This window comes from Nuphar pumila, chromosome 13, assembly GCF_984573655.1.
Source record: "Nuphar pumila chromosome 13, dmNupPumi1.hap1.1, whole genome shotgun sequence".
Classification (NCBI taxonomy): domain Eukaryota; kingdom Viridiplantae; phylum Streptophyta; class Magnoliopsida; order Nymphaeales; family Nymphaeaceae; genus Nuphar; species Nuphar pumila.
Genome location: NC_143261.1, coordinates 7,565,522 through 7,588,952, shown reverse-complemented (window position 1 = coordinate 7,588,952; position 23,431 = coordinate 7,565,522). Strand labels below are relative to the sequence as shown.

At 35.5% G+C, this 23,431-nt stretch overlaps 1 protein-coding gene and 1 pseudogene across 4 annotated transcripts; both read left to right on the top strand.

Moving 5' to 3' along the window:
* On the top strand, nt 1-5,589 carry LOC149817655 (serine/arginine-rich splicing factor RS41-like). 4 transcript variants are annotated; one of them, XM_089984794.1, is made up of 7 exons: nt 15-138; nt 1,164-1,322; nt 2,687-2,834; nt 3,873-3,985; nt 4,091-4,326; nt 4,900-5,163; nt 5,268-5,589. In XM_089984794.1, exons 3-7 carry the CDS (start codon nt 2,729-2,731, stop codon nt 5,299-5,301), a joined length of 753 nt encoding a protein of 250 aa, XP_089840920.1. In that variant the 5' UTR covers nt 15-138; nt 1,164-1,322; nt 2,687-2,728; the 3' UTR covers nt 5,302-5,589. The 4 variants fall into 4 exon arrangements, with proteins under 4 accessions (XP_089840919.1, XP_089840920.1, XP_089840922.1 ...); XM_089984793.1 differs by lacking the exon at nt 1,164-1,322 and having other exon boundaries at nt 1-138; XM_089984796.1 differs by lacking the exons at nt 15-138; nt 1,164-1,322 and adding an exon at nt 3,337-3,664 and having other exon boundaries at nt 2,715-2,834.
* Nucleotides 5,590-21,593: 16,004 nt separating this feature from the next.
* On the top strand, nt 21,594-22,193 carry LOC149817654 (adenine/guanine permease AZG1 pseudogene; annotated as a pseudogene).
* Nucleotides 22,194-23,431: the final 1,238 nt, after the last annotated feature.

Below are 23,431 nucleotides of genomic sequence, written 5' to 3'. Positions count from 1 at the left end.
CTTAGTTCTTATCGTCATTCGGATATTTTTTCTTCACATTTAAAGTCGCCGCTTTTTAGGGTTTTCTTCGAGCGGAGATCGCGATTTTGAAGGGTTTTCTTCTAGGGATTTTTTCCTTCTTCTTTGTCTTCTTTGCAGGTAAGATCTGAAAAGGTTGAAACTTTAGATCTGCGTGGGTTTCTCTTTGTGATCTTCTTTTAGTCTTTCTTTAGATCTAGGGTTTATTGAGGCAGATTTGTGCATTTTCGTTTGTTAGCTGATTTTTATTTGTTTTATGTTTCGCTTTTCGTTGATTTCATTTTTGTCTACAAGGTCGGTTTGATGGATTATTGTAGTGGTTTTTCCGATCTGCTTCGTTGCGAAAAAAAAAAATACTTGATCGTGGTCGCTTCTTTATGCATCTAAAGTAAGAAGGAGCTAGATATGTGATGTAGGATTCGTTAGGATCTGCGTTTTTGAGGTGTTCTTGTTATAAGCTGAGTTGATTCGGAGAAAAAAGCGTTTTTTTTTTGCGGTGAATTTTAGCTGTTATTTAGGTCGACTTGGTGCCTGACTTTATCGGGCGGGTGTGCTTCTTATATGGGATTCGGGTTCTTGTTTGTTGGAAATTGAGTGGCCGGTGCTTGCAATGTCTAACCAGAAAGATTGTGCTAGATGGGAAATTTTCAAGAAACAAGGGAATTGATCTCTCTAGGTAGGGATATGGAATGGGTCCAAGGTTTTTAGTACTATCATAGTGTTTTTCTTTTTTCTTTCACTCATTTGTTTCCCCGGTGGGGTGAGGGTGGTCTTTTTGGTGGGGGGAGGAATCTTGGTGTAGATTGAAAGGAAAATTAATAATCTTGATATTAATGTGATTTTAAATATGGTGTAGGTACTTCAAAATGTGAAATCATGTCAAACGTTCATGATCATGATGTGACTGTGTGAGTAGTTTTGGGATTTTACAGAGAACTGGCAAAAAGGGGCTTTTGAACATAGTTTAGGTTTTTGTTGTTTGTCAAATTATTGTACTACGTTCAATTTGTTGGATATATTAGTGGCATTGGTTATCTGAAAAAGTTATCTGTCGATGTGTTGTGTCCATTCTCGATAAGTGAGCAAATGGATGGAACATTTATTTGCGGTTGGACTTATGCCAAGAATCTTTCCAAATGTTGCAGTTTATAGGGACTTTTGGTCATAATTGAGGTTTTGGGTTCGCAATCCATGTTTAGGCATTTATTGATGAATATAATGTCTAAAATTGAATTGGAGCCAATATATTGCTCCATTTGGCTAAAGTGCGTTTTGGAAGACTGGTGACAACAAGAATTTAACAGGTACTTTACAGTTAAACTTCCATGATTTTGGTTTGTTTTTGGTGTCTTATATATGATGATGGTTTCATTGGCCTGTCAACTGGAAAATGGCCTGTGAGATGCTTGCCAGTTTCATGGATAGGGTGTGGTGTTTTCACTCTACTCAGTGTGTTTCCACTTGCCTCTGCATATCATACAAAGCACCTTACCCTATATAGAAGCAGGATTTGAGTCACGTTGTTTTGTTCTTCAGAAATTTATTTTTCTTTTGCAATGTGTCATAGAGGCTACATTATTTAAGTTTTTCTTTTCCAGGATTCCAATTTTCTCTCCACAATATCACGACAATATTATGATCTGATGAAATCCTGTGCTTTCTTTTTAAGAGCTAGATAAATTGATTTATCAATATTTTATCAGTAACTTGAACTTTTGTGATATATACCCAATGGTATGACTATGTATTCATTTATAGATGAACATATTAAGTTTATTGGATTTTTTAAATTATTTTCATGCATATTACAACCATAGTCACAGATATCAGCAGTATTTGAAAATATCACCTATATAAATCTTCCTTTTGAGAAAATGATTTAAAAGGTAAGATATCATGAGATTTTCAAAATTAAATTTATTGCAATATTATCGTGATATTTTTCAGTCACATTTAATATTGTATTTCTTTTCTATTCTTTTACATTTTTAAATTTTTTATAAAACTTTATGATCTAAACATACTATTTTCTTATTTCTGCTATATTTTATATTTTAAAAATTTTGAGTGTTGAGTTTCCCTAATATTTATCAAAACAACCTATATTACTTTGAAATTTTGCTTGTCGAGATATAGCCGAGACTGATATTTGTGACTATGGTTCCAACCAAAATGTGCATGGTGCATTTCTATTTTATTAACTGATTCCTGTACCATATTGTATACAATGTGTTTGGTCAGTTCCTAGCATTTTCTTTTCTTATTTTTTGATTTGTTTTTGTTTTGAAGTTTTTCCTTGTAAAGATGTAAGATAATGAAAATTGACGCTAGAATCTCATTGCTGAAAATTGCTGTGCTTTTATCTTTTTTCGCTTTATATCTTGCACTTAAAAAAGCCGTCATTTTACAAAGGAATCATAGCTTTTGCTAGTATCTGTGATTATGCCTAATAACTATTTATGTATAATAACATTTCAAAGATATCCTAAGAAATGTGTTAATTTACCAACATGTGCATCTCATTGATTCTCTTGAGGAATGTGTGGTTTATCGGTTGTTTGTAGAGTTCTCATACATCAGCAAATCTTTTATGCCTGTATGCTCATCAAATCTTTCTTAAAGGATGTGTGTGTTTATATTGGTTGAGAGTGTCATTTGTCCATTACAGGAAACCTTGACGCATTTTTAGTTGAGTTGGTGTTTGGAGAAAATGCGGCCTGTCTTCTGTGGAAACTTTGACTTTGATGCTCGACAATCTGAAATAGAGCGTATCTTCAGCAGATATGGGAGGGTGGAGAGGGTAGATATAAAATCAGGTAAGTAACTTTCTCCTTGATATATATTTTCTTGTATAATTTATGGTTCAAAAGCTTTATATTTTTTATCTTTTAGTCTTTGTGCCACTGGTTCTTAGTCTCCTAAGTAGGGCCAGTCGGCTTCTCAAGATTCAAAATTGTTCACCAAACATGAATTGCCCATTGTTTGCACATGGTGTATGCGAGGAGCAGAAATTATATTCAGTTAATTGTATTGGATGGTGTTGATATTTTAAATTATATTCTTAGTAATTTCATCAACAATGTTAACTTATGGACACACTGGGCCATGTCAAAGGATCCTTTCAAGCAGGAGGATTCACCCCTTATGTAAAGGTGGTCTACATGGACTATCAGTCTTATTGCAGCAGTCGAGCTACAAAATACAGCAACAATGGTGGTTCTCTCTGGTTGAATCCCTATGGGGGTCAGAGTAAAAGTTTTAAAAGCTGAATATTTTGTATAAGTTTAAGCCCCCTACTCAACAATTTCTTTGACGCAGGAATATCTTGGAGCATCCAAGCTCTTCCTGGCTGATGGGCTCACGTGCCTTACCTTTCCTGCCCGTGCCCATGCGTCATCTTCTATTGTCTTTCAGAAGAGCTGATCTGATCCACAATGGCATCATCTTACATTTTCCTCAAGCACTCATTACCTTTAATTCCTCATGAGCTTCGCTCAGTCTTCAGTATCATGCATGTACCAAAAACCATGCTGACTTTGCAGCCTGGAGGGAGAATTTATGGTCCAAGCACTCCTGTTGGATGACCTACCATGGGACACCCACTTTTGGATAATGTTTCTTGACACAATTTAGTTCAGCATGCAAGGTCTGTTTTTATGTTTTTGGGCTACTAGTTTTTAGCTTTTGAAGAGATGGTGAGGGGTTGCATGAGATTTTGCATGGAGTTAGTTTATCATCTACTAGGGCTATTTATCCCTTGCCATGTTGAAGATGCATCGTAGTTGGAGTGCACGTGTATTGTTCTGCATCTCTTTTTTACATATTATTTAAAATTGGTGTCCTCTCTATCTTAGGCTTTGCATTCATCTACATGGATGATGAGCGGGATGCGGAGGATGCTATACATGGACTTGATGGGACAGAGTTTGGCAAGCATGGTCGTCGGCTTCGAGTTGAATGGACAAAGGTATTTTACTCTTTTGCGTTGCTTATTAGTTAGGAATGCCTGGTGGCACACTTGTTGCCTTTTGGGGCACATTTATATTCATGTTTTTATGAATGTTCACTGCAGCAAGAACGCGGTGGTCGCAGATCTGCTGGTTCAAGAAGATCTGCTGTTAACTCGAGACCCACAAAGACCCTGTTTGTTATAAATTTTGATCCAATCAATACCAGGGCAAGAGACCTTGAGAGGCACTTTGATCCATTTGGAAAGGTTCTGAACGTAAGAATCAGGAGGAATTTTGCATTTATTCAATATGAATTGCAGGAGGATGCAACCAAGGCACTTGAAGCCACAAACCAGAGGTTTTTGTTACTTTCTTCTTTTATTAATTTAGTTTAATCATTCCTTTTTTATTTGCATTGTGCATTAATGTCTAAGCATTATAGCTATGTCACACGGACTCTTCTAACAGGGCACCGCACCCACACCTAGGCGGGTGCGACACTTGGACACAGCTTCCTTTGTGTTAGGTGAAGTCCACCACACTGAGGTCCATTTTTATCCAAAAGTAGATTCAGTTAACCCTAATCAAGTCCATTTTTATCTATATTATATATATAAATACATAAATGCACACACATACATGTAGTGTTAACTTAAAAATGTTAAAAATTATATATATATATACCCTCCCCGCACCCCCGCACCCTAGTTTTTTTGAAGACCCCCCATCCGCACTGCACCTGCACCTGCACCTATGTGACATAGCATTATAGCCACTGATTCTTGGAATGGTCAACAGAAAAATAGCCTGTGAGTAAATCTATTCATGTGTCTGCAAAGCTGTTATAGCATATAGTTGCTACACTTTTAGTCTAGGCGGTTCTCTGTGGTTTTTGTCATACTGAGTTCTCTTTTCTGTTCATGTTGTGCAGCAAGCTGATGGATCGAGTTATTTCTGTTGAGTATGCTGTGCGTGATGATGATGAGAAAAGAAATGGCTACAGCCCGCACAGAGGACGTGACCGATCCCCAGAGAGAAGTCGTGACTATGGGCGATCACCAAGTCCTTATGGTAGAGTTACTGAGCGGGCTAGCCCTGACTATGGCCGTGCTGCTAGCCCTTATGCAAGATCTGAAGAAAGGGGTAGCCCCAACTATGGCAGGGCTGAAAGCCCTGTCTATGATAAGCACCGCAGGTGAGTCGTCGACTGATTGTTATTACAATGCTTCAGTTCATTTGCTTTCCTACTTGATTTTCAGGCTTTTTGTTGTGACAACGAGCTCTTATTTGTTGAACCAGCCGATCACCTGTTAGGTCAAGGTCCCGAGATTGATGAAGTGGAATGGAGTATCTGTCTTAAACTGTTTTACTTTATAATTCTGGTTGTGTCCTCAACCCAGAGTTTTACCTCGCAGGGCAGCGGGCCCCATTATGTGACCTGGTTTTCGGTGAAGGTTCCTTTGTCATCAAACGAAAAAAAACTCTTTATAATTCTGGTTGATGAGCTTCCTCAGTTATATAGTTTGATATTTTCTATGAGACATTAGGTGCTACCGTGTAATGCTATACACTATTACCTTTCATTGTGTGGAAATTTAACTGAGTTTCACGGTAGTGCCTGAAGTTTGTCCTTTTAGCTGTCCTTATTCTGGTTGGCTTTGGTGCAAGGCTGGGCTACTCGCTTTCTACCTTTTTTGTGGGAACTGGATGCAGTTCCAATATTGGTATTGGCACTGGGCTTGGACTTGGCAACGGTATTTTTTTTTTTGACGAATTGTTTTTTGGCATTCATGAATCCCATACTTCCCAGGTTCATCCTGGCCGAGGTCCTGATCTCACCCGTTTAAATGTCTTCCTTTAGCAAAAGCCATCTGTTGATAATCTAAAAAAAAGAAAATTCATGCCTGTTGTGGCCGGAATGGTTAGATTGCAGCGAATTTTTGCTTGCGTGGTCCAAGTTTTTTTTTGAAAGCCCATCTGGGGTTCGGCCGACCCCTACCAGAATTCATTGAATTATAAAGAGAAATTCTTATGATTATATCCCATCTGAGAATGCGATGCCAACCGCACCACTCCCTCTCAAGGTTTCCTGATATCTTTATGAAGACACCGGAGTGGCTTCGGATTCTGAATCCGAAATGTCATTCCATGTTAAAGATGCATCACACACTGATTTGGGTCCAACCTTGTCTAACAGCAGCTTACCGACTTGTGAATGATGTTTCCTCTTGTGGCATGAAGGCCTTTCTTTTCGGATTGAGTTTGGGTATTCCTTGCTCCTTCGTAAAGTTGTTGGTTTCGCATTTTTCCAAATTAGGATTTGGAACGATGTCTCCCAACTCTATCGGGTATGTTTCTTTTTGAAGGTGATGGAGAACCACGAGTGAAGATCTCTTACCAACATTCCGGAGGGCCTCTATCACACACCATATAGATTTGCTACCCTCTTTCATGGGAAAGTTGAAACCGGGCAAAGGAGTAATAGATGGTTTGCATCTTCCGATTCACCTTCACATAATGGACATCGGCTTGAGAGCTGGAAGCTAAATTTTTGTAGACGTGCATGTATGAGAAGATTGGTACTCAACCGCCCATGTAAGCGTGATTGCAGCTCTAGAGAAGACCCTCAATCCAAATCATGGAATTTTTTTTTCATGAGGCCCTTCTCTCGTATGGCCGAGAATGAATGTGATGACAGCCAAGTGAGTTAGTATGAGGTGTTGGGGTCCCATGTTTGTATACGTATTTTCCTTTTCACCTCTTTTGGGATCTTGAAGATGGATTCCACATGGCGACATTGTGGAAAGTGGTCTCTATCAATGCACTCATTAAATTTCAACGTCCTCATAATGTGGTACATCACCTCGCGCATGCTCCGAGGAAGCACTAGGAGTATTGGCTCATGTGAGTTTCAAGGGCCACACCAAAAGTCTATTCTTGATCCTTCCCCTATCTCTCACCTCACATGATTTAAAATGGTTGTCGCTTCGCACTCTCCCTCATTGTTATGACCCGCTAAGTTGGTGCCTTCGGATCTACAATGATTCCTCTCCAAGGTATTTGCTTTTAACCAGTTCTGCCCATGGAGAGGTTTCATTTGAAAGAATGTTGTTCAACGTACATTTGTGCAATAGATCTTCTAGGAATAATCAACCCTAGTTTGCATGTTCATTTTTATGCATACAAGAGTGATTATTATTGCATTTTTTCAAAATTTTTTTAGTTATTGATGATCACATAATCTTAAAAAAAACTCTTGATAATATTGAAAATCATTAAACCTTTTGTCGAAAATAATTTTTTGATCATTTGAGCATATTGTTGGTTACTACAGATATCCACAATCATTTAGTTTTTTGTTATACAGCTCCTCATACAATTGATATGTCTCTGCTTTAATGATTTTCAGTTGCTCTTTATTGTATGATAATCCATTGAATGAGAACCTATTCAACCATGTCACATTAGTATAAAAACATAAAACAATTTTATTGCTCAACATATGCTCGTATAGCTTATATAACATACCAAGGTTTTGACTTTCTAATTGTCATTTGTGTATCATTTTCATCCACCATTATTTGACCAATGTTATTAGTGTCTTGATCCTCTCCTATCATTTCTAAGTTCAGTTTAGCAGAATGGTATAATCATCATTATCAATATCATTCAAATTTCTACTATCTATGTCATCGTTACTATCACTAATTGATTATTACATACCATAAACTAAATCAATTCACTGTATCTATCACTTCATTTGCTTTCACGCATGCAATATTTTTGCATTTTCAAATTTCAAGATTAACTATAAAAATATTACATCTACCATCACACTTACATCTAAAGCATAAATTATAAAGTCCAACAACTTGTACCTAGCTTTATCATTTGCCCTGAAAAGCTTGATGTCATCCACAATATTGCGATGAAGATCATTGACACTGGTTTGCCCACGTGGTTCCACATCCTCTGCACTGATCCTCTGATAATATATAACATCAATTATTTGTGTAAGTTCTTCATTGCCTGCATATCGAACATACATATTCCTAATCGGTTTGAGCAACTGCATGTCATCCACATGTCTGGGCTCAATGTTTGAGATATCAATATCGTTTACTGTTTTGGATAATTGGATGTTCGCCAAAGGACTGAGCATAATAGATGATGCCTAAGATAGATGCGTATTCTCTAGAGGATTTTCATCATTTCATTCATTAACTGCTTCTTGTATATCATTTTCAACTGCTTCTTGTTTAACCTCACAAGCAACAACTTCTTTAACTTTATGAGCAACTAAGAAACTATCACTACTAAATAACATTGATTCTATATATCATCGTTCAACACATCTATCTATATATGTTAACTATCTATGTTCGGAGAACAACTATACCATAGGATCATTGACTCTTCTGCATATCTAGTTTTACAAAACATCAAAACTATAAATTCCTTATAGCTACTGTTTGTGGAGACCATTATACATCTTTAAGTAGGGTGATCAGTGCTATGGTAGTATATTTTAATCTTTTCAGAGGCCATCATTAATTGTCTACACATATCATTTATCTAATGAAAATAACATGTGAGAAAAGGTCATCATATTTAATTAACATAAGTACCTACAATAACCACTCTGAAAATCAACTACCCATAATAATCCTTTAACTTTTAATCAATGCTTATGCAGAGTAAACCCTAACCCCAATACACCAATACAAAAACAATAAATATTAACTAAAGAACAACCAAATAAACATAAATTATCTACAACACAAACAAATATATATCTATAAAAAAACCTTAAACATAGTAAACCTCAAATGGTAAATCCTGTGGCAAATATTAAATAAAATACAGAGAAACACAAAAACATCCACAACAACAACCAAACACAAATACACATGGGGTTATTAAATGCTCGTATTTATAAAAAAGAAAAAAAGTTTGGAATGAAATAAAACATTATACACATATAGTTTTATTTTTACGAAACTCACCTTTTGACTTAACCAAGGAAGTCAATGAGAAGGATACTGCAACCTCGTCGTAATAAAATAAATTTTTTTACGTGAGTCACTATAAGAGCAGAAAAAAAATATTGAGGGTTCTAGAGAAAAAATGGTTAGGGTTCTTTTAAAAAATAAACAAAAAAAGAAACAAAATGCATAAAAATGACTTTGTATATGATTCAACAACCATGCAAATAACTCAAAATTTGCATGCCAAACATTTGCGCAGATCATCCCATATTTGCGGATCTCCTTGATGACCAATTATTAAAGGAGATTCACACAATGTTATGCAAACTTAGTACTATATATGTGAATTTAGTAAAATATTTATGAAGTTACGACATGTTTTAGTTATAAAAAGTTCACTAAATTAGTTATACAAACTTAGTCCATATATGTGAATTTAGTAGAATATTTGAGAGATATTTTAGTTGTAGAAAGTTTATGAATTTAGTTATGCAAACTTCATGCTATCGATATGCAAATTTAGTATAATATTTGCAATGTTACAAAAGGTTTTAGTTACATGAAGTTCACAAATTTGGCTATGCGAACATCATGAGGTTCACCCAAGAAAATGTGTGAATCCACCTTTTACTGAGAGTTTGTGATACTTGAAGAGTGTACTAAGAGCGTACTTATATATTGCACAGACGCTCATGCAAAGGGTAAAAAGGTCCTTAAAAAACTAGATATTTGTGAATTTGGATATGAGGTAGATTTTAAAAATTATAAAGCATTTTGAAAAACGTGTTATTTTTGTCATACAGTACAATCATTCCAAGTCATAAGAAAGCTCTCGACATTAATGTATTAATGTGTCAAGGCTTGTCCAAACTGTTACTATATGAGGCACCGAGCAAAAGATTTGGTTGTCTCATAAGACTTGGACTCTCATGCAAATGAGAAAATGAATGTAATTGGCATTGGTTAAACAAACATTAGAAAATGAGTAGAGTTGTTTCTAATGTACATAAGGTTGCCCTGCACTAAAAAAAATTCTGGTTATCAAACCACAGTGAAGTTAATTAAAAATTGTACATACTATTATGGCTATCTCCTCTAACGTAATCATAATTCATACATTTATTTCATTGCCCAATTATCTTATTATCAAACGAACGTATATAAGTAGGGCTGGACAATAGGCTGGGCAGCCTGTGGCGCTACTCGAACTGGTCAAACTTTAGCTTTCTTTTTGGAAGAAGGCCCGATCTGAACCGGGCTTAAACCCAACCTGACAAAATCTTGGGTCAGGTCGGGCTAGCATGTGGGCTAACAGGCTACCCACAGGATATATATATATATATATATATATATATATATATATATATATAGAGAGAGAGAGAGAGAGAGAGAGAGAGAGAGAGAGAGAGATGGGTAGGTGCGAAATTGATACGTGTTAAATAGATTTTTCTGCCCTTTCGGTATTTTCTTCACAGTTCCGACCCGATGAATGTGTTGGGCATGTCGATTTATGAGGAATTCACACCTGGATCATGTGTTTTCGATGAAAAAAATGATATTTGGAACTTCAAAATTTTACAAAGATTTTGGACCGTTGACTTTTCAAACCTTATTAAAACCCACCCATGTGTCAGAATCTAACACTTCAAGGGCTTATCCCTATAAAATCAAGTGCATAGATCACATCTGTATGGTCAAAATTTAAAAATAAAATGAAAAAACCTTGAAAAACTCATTTAGCACATACCATTTTGCATATATATATACCACCTTCTGGGCAAGACCCGAGTAGAACACACATCTCACACGTCAAAATATTTTTCTGCCCAAAGGGCTTTAACGGTGGTATGATCATGACCGCTGCTAAAGCGCTTTGGGTCTTTAACGGTGGTTGCTGAAATGGGCTCTTTTCGCGTGCAAACTGACAGTCGTGCATGGTCCGTCATTGTTTAGCCAAAAAATGTGCTGGGCAACTATCACTCTCTCTCTATCTATATATAAAAGAAAATTGGGTCAAATATGTGGTTCAAAGAAATGAATCCATCTTGAATCCTATATATTCTTTTACATTTTTTTAAATTTTTATTCAAAGAACTTACAAAAAATAACCATAGTACATGGTGAAAATGACATGTTTCTTAAAATGCCCCACAATTTATCAAATCCATTGAATGAACAATATCGCAGGTTCTTAAATTTTTCTTTTCACTTTTACCCCTTGCAGGTGCAAATTTTTTATTTTCGTAAGTCATGACATTAAAATAATACACCCACGAAACTCGTCAACAAAATCGCATCGAAGGTTGCAAACTTCCAAAAATTTTCTGAAACTCGTGACAAGTTTTGGGCGATTACCAGTGAAAATCATAAAATTTTTGGAAGTCCAATAATTGCGAAATTGTTTATGAGTATCACACAAAGTATTGAGAAATGATATGTTTAGTATGTGTCAGTTACGTCCCTCAATTTGTTTTTGCATGTATATTATCTAGTTCAATAGGTTGTTTTTGAGTTTTTTCGATGTGTAGAACATTGCATGTTAGTTTTCTCGATTTTTGCATGTATATTATCCAACTTACTTTTGTTATTATTTTTTATTACGAGATGACACCAAAGTTTGTTGCATGTATAGGTATCATCAGTTTTTGCATGTATATTATTTAGTTTATTGTTCTTTTGATTTTTGTATATATATTATCCAATTTACTGTTGTTATTATAGAAATTAAGTTTTTTATTACAAGAAGATACTAAAGAAGAGAAAAAACAAACAAGTTACACTGGACAACACAAAAAAGAAAAATAATAGGCATAATCAACCTAACATGCAGAATGAACCTGAAGGACCTTTAGCATTTGATGGTTACATGGTGTTTCACAACACATATCTTGACAAGTACAATAAGTGTGCCACTCTGATCGAGAGAGAACCTGCTCCAACACCAAAAATTTGGCTGTTAGATCTTGTCGACAAAAAATACAACCTCAATGATCTATGATCATCAAATTCATTGTATGTAGTTCCAATAAATGAGCTGCTAAAATTTTCAGACTGGCCCAAAAGTCCAGCTGAACCTGCAAAAAAAGTTGATGATATAACGGCTAAATATTTGTCTCTCATCTCGAAAGCAATGAAGTAGAGAAAGGGGACTCATTGGTGAAGCAGTTTAAGTCATTGGCTCAAGGTGAGGTTGTTTCCAACCTCAATATCTGGCTTGAACAAGATAGTGTCCATGAAAAATACAACATTAACGATCTGTGTGTACCCAATTCAATGTATGTAGTTTCAATAAATTAGCTACTAAAATTTTCAAACTGGCCCAAAAGTGTTGTTGAACTTGCAAAAAAAGTTGATGATATTGTCGCCAAATACTTGTCTCTCATCCCGAAAGCATCTAAAGAGGAAAAGGGGACTCATTGGTGAAGCAATTTAAGCTATTGGATCAGGGTGAGGTTGTTGTCAACCTCAATATCTAGCTTGAACAAGATGGAGACATGGCCACTTTTAGTGGTAGTGGAGAGATGGAGATGAAGGCAGTTCTTTAAGATGTCTTCGAATTGAAAGGAAGTAGTCGCCCACATGCAGAGGAGAGTGAGGTTGCGGTTGGGGCAATTATGGATGATTTTCAAGTAGAAGATGTGATTATAACCCCTAATGTAGAGTAGAGTGAGGTTTTTCAGGCAAAGTAGAGCAATGTGATACTACATAGTGCACATGAGGTTTCTTCTCTCCCTCCTTTGGTGAGAGTGTATGCTTCGAGTAGGAGGTCGCAACAACAAACAATGTCTGGTGTCAATGGACAAGTATTTTTCTACATTTATTTTGTATATAATTGTCACTTATATTTTTAAGCATTGAGGAACCACTTGATATTTTTGTGTGCGTGTAAGCTTAATTCATAAACATAAGGTTTAAAACAACATCTTCAAGTTGTGGTATTTGTAACATTGAGAAACAGATGTTTCTAAAGCTTTGTATAATTGCATTTCAATCAATAAGAATGTTATAACTATTGAATATATGTATGTGTACTTGCAACCACATCAGTTTCCACCAACCCGTGTACACCGATTCTTTTGGCACAAAGTGTAATACCCATAAATTTTTTATAGTTATTAAACAAGTAAATGATAAAAAAAAAACATCTAGACTCTTGTCGATAAATAACCCTAGTTAAATTTTAAGGATGAAATTTATTTAAGAAGGGAATGATGTAAAACCCATATTTTTTTTGATATTTTATGAAAAATAATAGTGAACTTAAGGCTAAAATATTATTTAAAATTAAGATAAAAATTAAATTATAATCTGAGCATTAATCTGGATTCAAAATAAATTTGAAGTTGAGAATTTATTTTGAATTAGGGTTTTGATTTTTAATCAGATTTAACATGGATTTAAACTGAACTTAAATGAAATTTAATTTGAGTTTCAATATTAGTCATGACTCAAATTAAGTGTGCATTTCAATTTGAAGTCTTATTGAATTTCAATTTAAATTTCTGAAGTTTTATTAATTTGAATTTTGATTTGGGAATTTGAATTCGGATCAGATCGAATTTTGATTTTATTTTGAAGTTTTATTATTCAATATGGTAGAGGTCCATAGGTGGGCTGTCTTATCCTATGTGGCACCTCATATTATAGTTAAGAAAAAATTGAATTTAAAACTTTAAATTAAAGCTTTTGAAAAGTTACCAAAAACCAAAACCAAGATTTCGGCTAATTTAAAATTTTTTTTACACCCTTATTTTTTTCTAACCTAATTTGAATTTTTCAAAAATAAATTTTAAAAAAGGGATTCTCAGTAAGGTCGATGGAACCCTGGGCATGTAAGTGTATTTGCAATTTTTTTTCCAAGTCTTTCGTAACACATAGTATAATACTTGGTACATATTAATATTATTAATTTACCTAGATTATTTATTTATTTTTTAAAAATATTATTTTCTAAAAAATAAACTTCGAAAGTGATTTTCACTAGGGTCGGGAGGACTCATTGTCATTTTGAGTATTTTATTTTTTGTAAATTAGATTTCAAACTCATGAAACTAAATTCAGATTTGGTGAATTTACATTACATACATATCAAATTATCATAAATTCATCTGAAATCTTATTCGACTTTATTTCGATGAAATTTACCAATTATTTTATTAAATTATATCTTTTTTATAAATTCAATTCTGAATACGAATTTCGCTAACATCAACTCGAATAAACTTTAATTTTTTATAAGATATTTCTTATAATTCATCTTAGGTTAATTTATATTTTTACACTTTTTTCTCATAAAATTCATTATTATTATTTTATTCATTAAAAATAGCCTGAATAATTCACATGTATTACCTTTAAATTCAATTTAAGATTCCAAATTCAATTTTAACAAAAATCTAAATTATTATACAATTCCAACTTGAATAGACATTCAATCAAGTCTTGATTTAGTTTCGAATCAAACTCAAATCTAATTGTAATATTTTAGACATTTTTTAAATCCGAGTTCAAATCCAAATTTGATCAGAATTCAAATTCTCAAATCAAAATCCAATTTGATAAATCTTCAGAAATTGAAATCAAAATTCAATAAGATTTCAAATTGAAATGCATATTTAATTCGAGTCCTGACTAATATTGAAACTCTAATTAAATTTCATTTAAGTTCAGTTTGAATCTAGGTTAAATTTGATTAAAAATCAAAACTCTGCTTCAGAATAAATTTTCAACTTGAAATATATTCTGAATCTCGATTAATGCTCAAATTATAATTTAATTTTTATCTTAATTTTAAAAAATATTTTAGCCTTAAGTTCAAATAATATTTTAGCCTTAAGTTCAAATAATATTTTAGCCTTAAGTTCACTGTTATTTCTCATAAAATATAAAAAAATTTGCAGGTTTTACATCCTTCCCTCCTTAAAGAAATTTCATCCTCTCAATTAACTAAGGTTATTTATCGACAAGATTCTGGATGTTTTGTTTTTATCATTTACTTGTTTAATTACTATAAAAAATTTATGGGTATCATACAAAGTACACTCATGGTTTTTAGCACTAACGAAGTCCCATAAAGATTTGTTAGATCCGATGAATTTTTGAAAATTCTTGGAGATCACCCCATAGAACATCGACCATAATCCCGTAAATTCTATTGTATAGTTTTGGAGTCTGTCTTCAAACACATTTATCTACAAAGACATTGTGATGACAATTACATTGGAGGAGGTGGCACAAATCATCAGATTGAAGTGCCATAGGAAGCTAGTGATTGAATGTCGTTTGGTGTCATTTAAGGATTTGGGTCATGTCCTCGTATATGTGAATGATAAGTCATGAGACGGTATTAGGGTCAAGTTATCATGGTTGAGAAAGCACTATGATCCCACATTGACAGCGAGTTTTGGTGGGAAGGGCAAAAAGAATATGCAAAATGACATCAATGCATTTTTGCTCTACTTTTTTGGTGCATGCTTATTCATCGACTCGAGTGGAAAGACAATCCATGGATCTTACTTGGAATTGTTATAATCATTGACTTTCATCGATGAATATACATAGAGAGTTGTCATTCTTGCACATGTATGAATGTTTGTCTGAGTGAAAGATTGTCAGAAAAAATATTATAGGCGTTTTGGTTTTGTTAGAGGTATTCATTCTTTCATATTTCCTATTTGACATTTTTTTGCATTTGTTATCTATAAATTATTGATGTGGTACTAATCCTTGTATTGATCCTTACATGTTTGGATATGAAAACACATATCCATTGGAAGACCCTTGACATAACCTTTTTTCTAAATTTTGATATGTTGCAATATGAAAATAGACACGTGACAATGAGGATAAAAATGATTGGAGAGACTTGGGTCCTAAAATCAATAGATTGTCATGCATAGCACAATTATATAACATCGCCGAAGCACATATAAGTTTTGTTTTTAAATAATTTGTTGAAAGTGTTCATTCTATTATTGGAGGTGCTCATTTTTTTGTTAGTCATTCATGATGTTTGTTACGTTTTAGGTAACGTGGTACCCCTACATAGACGTGGTAGATGAGGATCATGAGAATGTGGTTGTGCACATAAGAGACCATGCAAGGAGTGATATTTGGTTGCACAATATGAATGAAGATGAACAACAACTACCTAACTGAGTGGTCTAGTAGTTTGGATTTGTTCAACAAATACCCTGTCACCCTAGAGTACTTAGTAAAACAATCCATGGAAAAATGAAGGATAAAAAGAAGGATTACCCCACCCTATTTGAATATGAGCTAGAAGAATGGTATGATAGTGGGGAAGACATCAATAGAGAATTTGTAGCTGATGTACAAAAGGATAGAGAGAGAGATTTTTGCTGCATCTTGGAGGAAGTTGGGGCTATAATAAATGCTACCAAGCAGATGTAAAAAATGCCCTTTTAGAGAAAGAAAATGCACTTTCAAGAGAGATGCTTATCTTTCAAGTCACTCTTATCACTAAATTACAAAATTACATCAACGAGCATCTAAAACAATGAATTTTGTGTATATTATTGAAATATGTTATGTACATTAATTGATTAATTGAACTTGTTTATTAATAAAGTTGTTTGAGTGTTGTTTTTGGAGGGAATGAAGTTGTTTGACTATTGTTGTTTGAGTGTTGTCTTTGGAGGAAATAAAGTTGTTTGAGTATTGTTTCTAAACTTATTTATGAATGAACTTGTTTGGATTTTGTTATGTACTTTAATTAATTGAAGTTGTTTGAGTGTTGTCTTTGAAAGGAATGAAGTTGTTTAAGTGTTGTTTTTATATAATATGTGAAAAAATATGGAATAAACACATGTTTGTAACTGGTGAATTTTCTCATCAGAAAGGAACTTTACAAGGTGCACTCAAATTTCCTTTATGGTGTTGTTTAAATAAAAAAGAATGAACAAAAATTCGCAAGTGCCTTGCGGATTTACTCTTTTTGAAAAAAGTGAACAAAAATTCCCACACACCTTGCAAAATTACTTTCTGGTACAAAAATTTGCCAGTTACAAACACATGTTCATTATGTATTTTTTCACATATTATAAAAAAACAACACATATCCAAAAACATCATTCAAACACATTTATTAATCTGTGTACATAACAAAATCCAAACAAATTCAATAATATATAAAGTTTTAATTAATCAATTAATGTACATAATAAAAACACAAAAAGAGAGGGTCATTCACTCATTGCTTCATTATGTCACCGATGACTACCAGAGCTCCTGTAACCTCTCATTGGAATCTAACACCTCATCATCTAATGTCATCTCTACATCCTCAAAGGCAAGGGAATCCTTCATCTTTAATTATTCATCAGCTTTTATTTATGCAAACTCAACTATCTTTTTCTTCCACTCCTCATGGATAATCTTTCTTTTATGTTTATAGACCTTTATCAATCGATGCCTAAATACAGTTATATTAGCTTAAAAAAGGCCACTCAGTAAACATGTGACAAAAATCACAGAAAAAAGAAACAAAACATGAACACATAACGTGGTGTACCTGTGTGAAATTTAACAGTTCGCCTAATCTTAAGTATCACATAGACAAAAGTACATATATTTTGCCATCATATATATAACATTCATATACCAAGGGAACAAATATGTATAAAAGTAATTACCAATTTGATTGCTTAGGAATGTCTTGCACAACAGTATCCGACCATTCTGAATAAATATCGTAACCAATCCATCATTAAAAAATGAATCAACAACACAACATCTAACCAAATAAGGACTTAAATAAAAGGAGCACAATATAAAATAGGTAATAACATTATGTACTATCTCTACAATGCTACTATTAGTAAGTTCTCTACTCTCCAACAAATTTTACAACCTTAAATCTTTTGTTTTCATATTCATCTCCCAAAGAACCCATTGACAATTGCCCTAGTTGACAGGAATCAATATCTGTAACATAAATTGATTTTAAGGTAGTTGTCCAATTTGAATTTTATATTATGTAAGCGTATACTTTGTCACATTCATAGTACGAATACGACAAATGGTCAAACTCCAAGCATATGCATGCCCCGTCTCGATGTAGAAGAATTTCAAGCATTTGTTATGAATTTTAATGTTTACCAATTAGTTTCTATTAGAAGGAAGAAAATAAGAGAAACATTGTTTTATAGACTCACAGAGAAGTATGGGATCATGTAAATGATCTTCGACAAAACTTGTCCTTTTGTCATTTTTTTGTTGTGAAAACTACTAAGTTTAAGTATGAATCATTTTAGGTGCTACATCAAATAGGTAAATATACTTATGTTATTTTTAAAAAAAATCCACATACGGTCAGAACAAACAAACACTCCTAAAAAAACTTGTACTGACCAAAAAGGTTTTTTGAAAACTAGTACCACTTCACTATATTTTGGTTGGTTCTCTTTAGTCTCAGCCACCACAATTATGTCTGATGACCGGTCGTTGACTCCTTTGCTTGCACCACGTTTAGACATCGTGAGCTACCTATAATTTAAAAATAAAAAGATTACAAAATCATGATCAACCTTTCCATGTAGATTTGCAAATTGAAGACTCATGTTCTAATGGCTAGAAGACTTTCATGTTCTTTAGAAATCATGCATCGATTGAATAAAAGATTACAAAATCATGTGATATTTGGCACCAAGTGCTTTTAATTCATAATCACAAACTAAATTATGGGCATGCATAGTTTTTTTAGGAACAATTGAGTTTGATGCATTCAAGAAATTATGAACTAGAAAGCAAAATTGAGAGTTAGTGAGAATTATTGACAAAACTCCATGATGACAACATGCTACTTAAAGGCAAACTTCATTATGCATATTAGTGCTAACTTTTTTAGGTAACTATATGAAAAAATCTTTAAAGATTGTAAACCCTAAACAGTGAAATATACATAATAAGCCCACAACAACAACCAAACAAAAATAAGAAGGCCATGAACATTGTAAAGAAAAAGAAAAAACAACAAATAATATCGTAAATTGGTAAACCTTAAACTGTAAATTCGGTAACAAATATTACACGTTTACATAGAGGTAACATCCACAACAACAAAACATGCATAATAAGTCTACAAAAACAACCAAACAAAAAGAAGAGAAAATTACACCGTAAAGAAAAAGAAAAAACAACAAAACAACAAATACATTGTATCGAATTCACCTTAGTAACTAACTGGAGAAGTGGAAGAGAAGGATATTGCAACCTTGCACAAGGTAGAGTGAACAATTTTCATGATAATGACCGAAAAGGTTGGGGTTTTAGAGACAGGAGGATTGGGGTTACCACACTTTTCAAATACAAATGAGAAAAAATGAATAAATATGCATTTATATGGGATGACATTTCGCAAGAAAAAGTGATTTCACAATACGGGTGTGATTCGAATAAGTGATTTCACAATATCGGATTTTTGCAAATATTTTATAATTGTTTAGAATTTCACAACCTCCAATGCGATTTTGTTGACGAGTTATGTGAGTGTATTATTTTAGTATCATGACATATGAAAATCGAAAATTCACACCTGCAAGGGGTAAAATCTACAAGAAAAATTAAGAACCTGCGATATTGTTTATTCGACGAATTTGGTAACTTCTAGGGCATTTTAGAAAACACATCATTTTCGCTGTATGATACAGTATTTTTTTGAAAAACTTATGGATTCTAAGAAAGATTGAGAAACATTGTGAATATACAATGACTTGCAATCCGGTTTTTATTAGACTCGAGCCCGACCCAATTGGTCAACTGGTTGAGCTTGACCAGGCCCGACCCATCAACGACCGGGTCAGTCTGGCCCACTCATTGTCCAGCCTTATATATAAATGTTTTGTTTATAAACAATAAGCAACAAGCCTTTTCAACTCCACCTTATTGAGGATCTTGGTATTATAAGAAAGCTCTTGACATTAATGTGCCCAGGCTTGTCCAAAATGTTAATATATGAGGCACTATTAAAAGCAAAAGATTTGGTTCTCATGAGACCTGAGCTCTCCTGCAAATGAGAAAATGAATCTTATTGACATTGGCCAAACAAACATTAGAAATTGAGTGACCATCATCTTATTGACATTGGCCAAACAAACATTAGAAATTGAGTGACCAGAAATGAACTCTTATTCACTTTTACAAATGATAGTTGCTTTCTCATTTAAAGGAGAATCAAAATCACAAGGATGCAATTTGGAATCACATATGGCCCAGCAAACCAAACTTGAAAGTCAAGCTCCCATTATCATGCCTCATACCGAAAGGGAAAACGTTGGCTACCCTCATGAGTTCCAAACCCCGTGGCTTAGCTTGAGTTCATGACACGGTGAGCTCAACCTTGGGACCGAGCTCATGTTCGCAAAATGGGTCAATTTAGAACAAGGCAAGCTCGACTCCTTTTAGTGGAATCTCAACACTGTTGCATTTTTTTCCCAAGATAATAAAGGAAAAACAGCTCAGGCACGCCCAAACTTTTTTTTTTTTACTTGGAGAAACTACCCTAGACACGAAGACCTAACCACACTGACTCAGCCTGCGTTACTTATGGTGTCAGTCCATGTCAGCGTAAAACTCTGAGGGCTTACCCCACGACCCCAGGAAGTCGCCAAGCTTTGGCTTACGCCAGGGGGTGACACCCATGGGATTTGAACCAAACATTTTTTTTCCACAAAGAAAGTTGGGGTTAGATAGACCCCTACCAGTTATACAACCATACGATTAGGTGTTTGGAACTTGCAACGTCCCAACACAAGGTGACCTGCACTGACTGCTCCTGCCAGACATGCTGAGGCCCAGTTGGTCATGCCCAAACTTATTAATATAAAAAACCTTGGATTCTTGGAAAACTCAACTCAGTTCTTGGACCAACAACCAGATTTTAATCTTGAGCCGAGCTGAGCCAGTCTAAGCTCGGCTCATGTGCATCCCTAGGCACGAGTGCAAAACCATAATTAGCAAAACTCTGTTTAAAGCATGATTTTTTCAATGAAACTTTGAAAATGAATAAAAACAACATAAATTTCATCCTTTTCAAAAAATAAAAACCAGAAAAAAAAACACGTTCCTTTGAAGCAACACTACAAGAAAAATGTTAATTAGTGACGACAATTTGCAATGGATTTTTTTTCATCGCAAATTTACGATGGATTAGCGAGAGAAACTATTTATCGCAAACATTCAAAATATTTGCAAAATTAGCGATGAAAATATCTCCGCCACTAATTAGCGATGGATTAGCGACAACATTTTTTCGTCGCCAAAACACTATAAAAAAATGCTAATTAGCGACATATTTAAAGACGGCAAAATTCTCTAGCTAATTCCCTCGCTAATTATTGATTTAAACTGTCCCACTTGAGGTGCGAAATTTTCTCTCCCCCCGTTCGAAATTTTTTCTCCTTCCGTTCGATTTAAACCGTCCCCACCTGAGGCACTTCTCAGGACACCAGAAGCCCTGCCCTTCCTCTGACGACACGCAGCGGCCTCTTACACCACGAAGGGTAGTTGGAAGAGGGCGTTGAGCCAGCTGAACCACAACGTGGGCAGGAGCAGGGTGGGCTACTACTTCAAGCTCGAGGAGCGCAGGTCCAGCTTCACCACCGAGATCAGGGCAGGGATGGCCATGTTCCTCACCATGGCCTACATCCTCGCCGTTAAAACCAACATCCTTACCGACTTTGACGGGCCCTGCTCCATCTCGAATTGCATGCCGCTCTGCAGCGATCCTTCCATCCCCGTCTCCTCCTGCTCGGGCACCAACGACACCTCCATCCTCCGCATCGTCGTCCAACCCGTCAACCCTGGCTACGTCGCCTGCCTTGACCACATAAGAAAGGACCTCATCGTCGCCACCGTCGCTTCGTCACTCGTCGACTGCCTCATCATGGGGACCCTCGCCAACCTTCCCTTAGCCCTCGCACCCGGCATGGGCACCAACACCTACTTCACCTACACCATCGTCAGGTTCCACGACTCCGGTAACATCTCCTACAAGAGCGCCCTGGCCGCCGTCTTCGTCGAGGGCCTGCTCTTCCTCCTCATCTCCGCTGTGGGCCTCCGTGCGAGGCTCGCCAAGCTCATGCCTAGGCCCGTCTGCGTCTCCTCCTCTGCGGGGATCAGCCTCTTCTGGCGTGACAATGGCGTTGACCCCCGAAGATCAACTCCCGTCCGCGTCGGCCATGACTGGCTCGCTACGGAAGAAGAAAGATTACCATGATGATATAGAAAAATCAGGAAAGAGTCAGTGGGTGCATGTCAATGGCAGAAAAAAGATTAGAGACCTTGGGAGTCTTCAATTATGACGAGCGAAAAAAAAAAAAGTAAAATAATAACTTCTAAACATGAGTTATGGTTAACCCAAGAACAATCCAACATTAATTTATGATTGAGGTCTTTGATTAACCAAAGTAAAAACTTTGGTGGGCATTTGCAAACTCCAAAAAAAGTTTGGTGCGTGGATGAATTAGGACCAAACGTTTTGGGGTATTTGATTTTTTTTTCAACCGTCTTTTTAAATGAAAAATCTTAGGTGTCTCTTGGGGAGTACACAACTTGACAAACCAAACCTTTGTGTGCAAAGTGCTTCCTTGGCGCAGGTGTCTTTTCTAGGGGTGTCAACCGATCCAGTTTGGTTCGAACCTAGGTGGAACCAAACTCATACCTTATTTGAGATGATGGTACAGACCCACCATAAAAAAAAATCATACCTGAATCCTATAAGGATTACATAAACCAAACCCTGGCCATAATCGGTAAAATAATATTTTTTATTATTTTTACATTGAAAAGTTACGGATCTTAGTCGAAACTTTGGTAGAGCCCAGATCTGGTATGAAGTATCACAAACCATACCCAGATCTATATATTAATCGGACCTTTCGGGTTCAACTCGGATTCTAATGAGCCTTTTTATTTAGGTTTGACCGGAAAGGGTTAGATCCGGGTCAAACCTGAGCCATTGACCCCCTAGTCCATCCTTAAAAAGATGCCCGGCTCAGAATGGCCGTGGGTCCCGCCACTATGGCCTTCCGTTAAAGGGCAATTTCGTCACGTACGTTTGTGTTGATGACGAAACGGTCCCTCCACTTTTCCTTGTTTCCACTGTTTTTTGTCATTTGTGTCGGCAAAACGCCTGCCATTGCAAGCAGGTGAAATTGAGAAAAATAACGAGGGTACCATTCTATTATCGGTGGTCATAAACGCCCACGCGCCCTAACAAGGTTGTTAGTTATTTTACAATGAAAATTAGGGACAGGAGATGGAAATAGGTCTGAAAAGCGTAAGTTCATCCTCTCACCTAGGGTTTTGATTTTAACCTTCATCTAGGGATGGCAGTGGACAGGGGGAAAGCGGGGCCCCACCCGGCCTCGCCCCGTTTAGACCGGAGATGAAGGGTATGAAACAGGGATGGAGGCGGGGACGAAGGTTAAAATCCATCCCCCTCCGGGGGTGGAG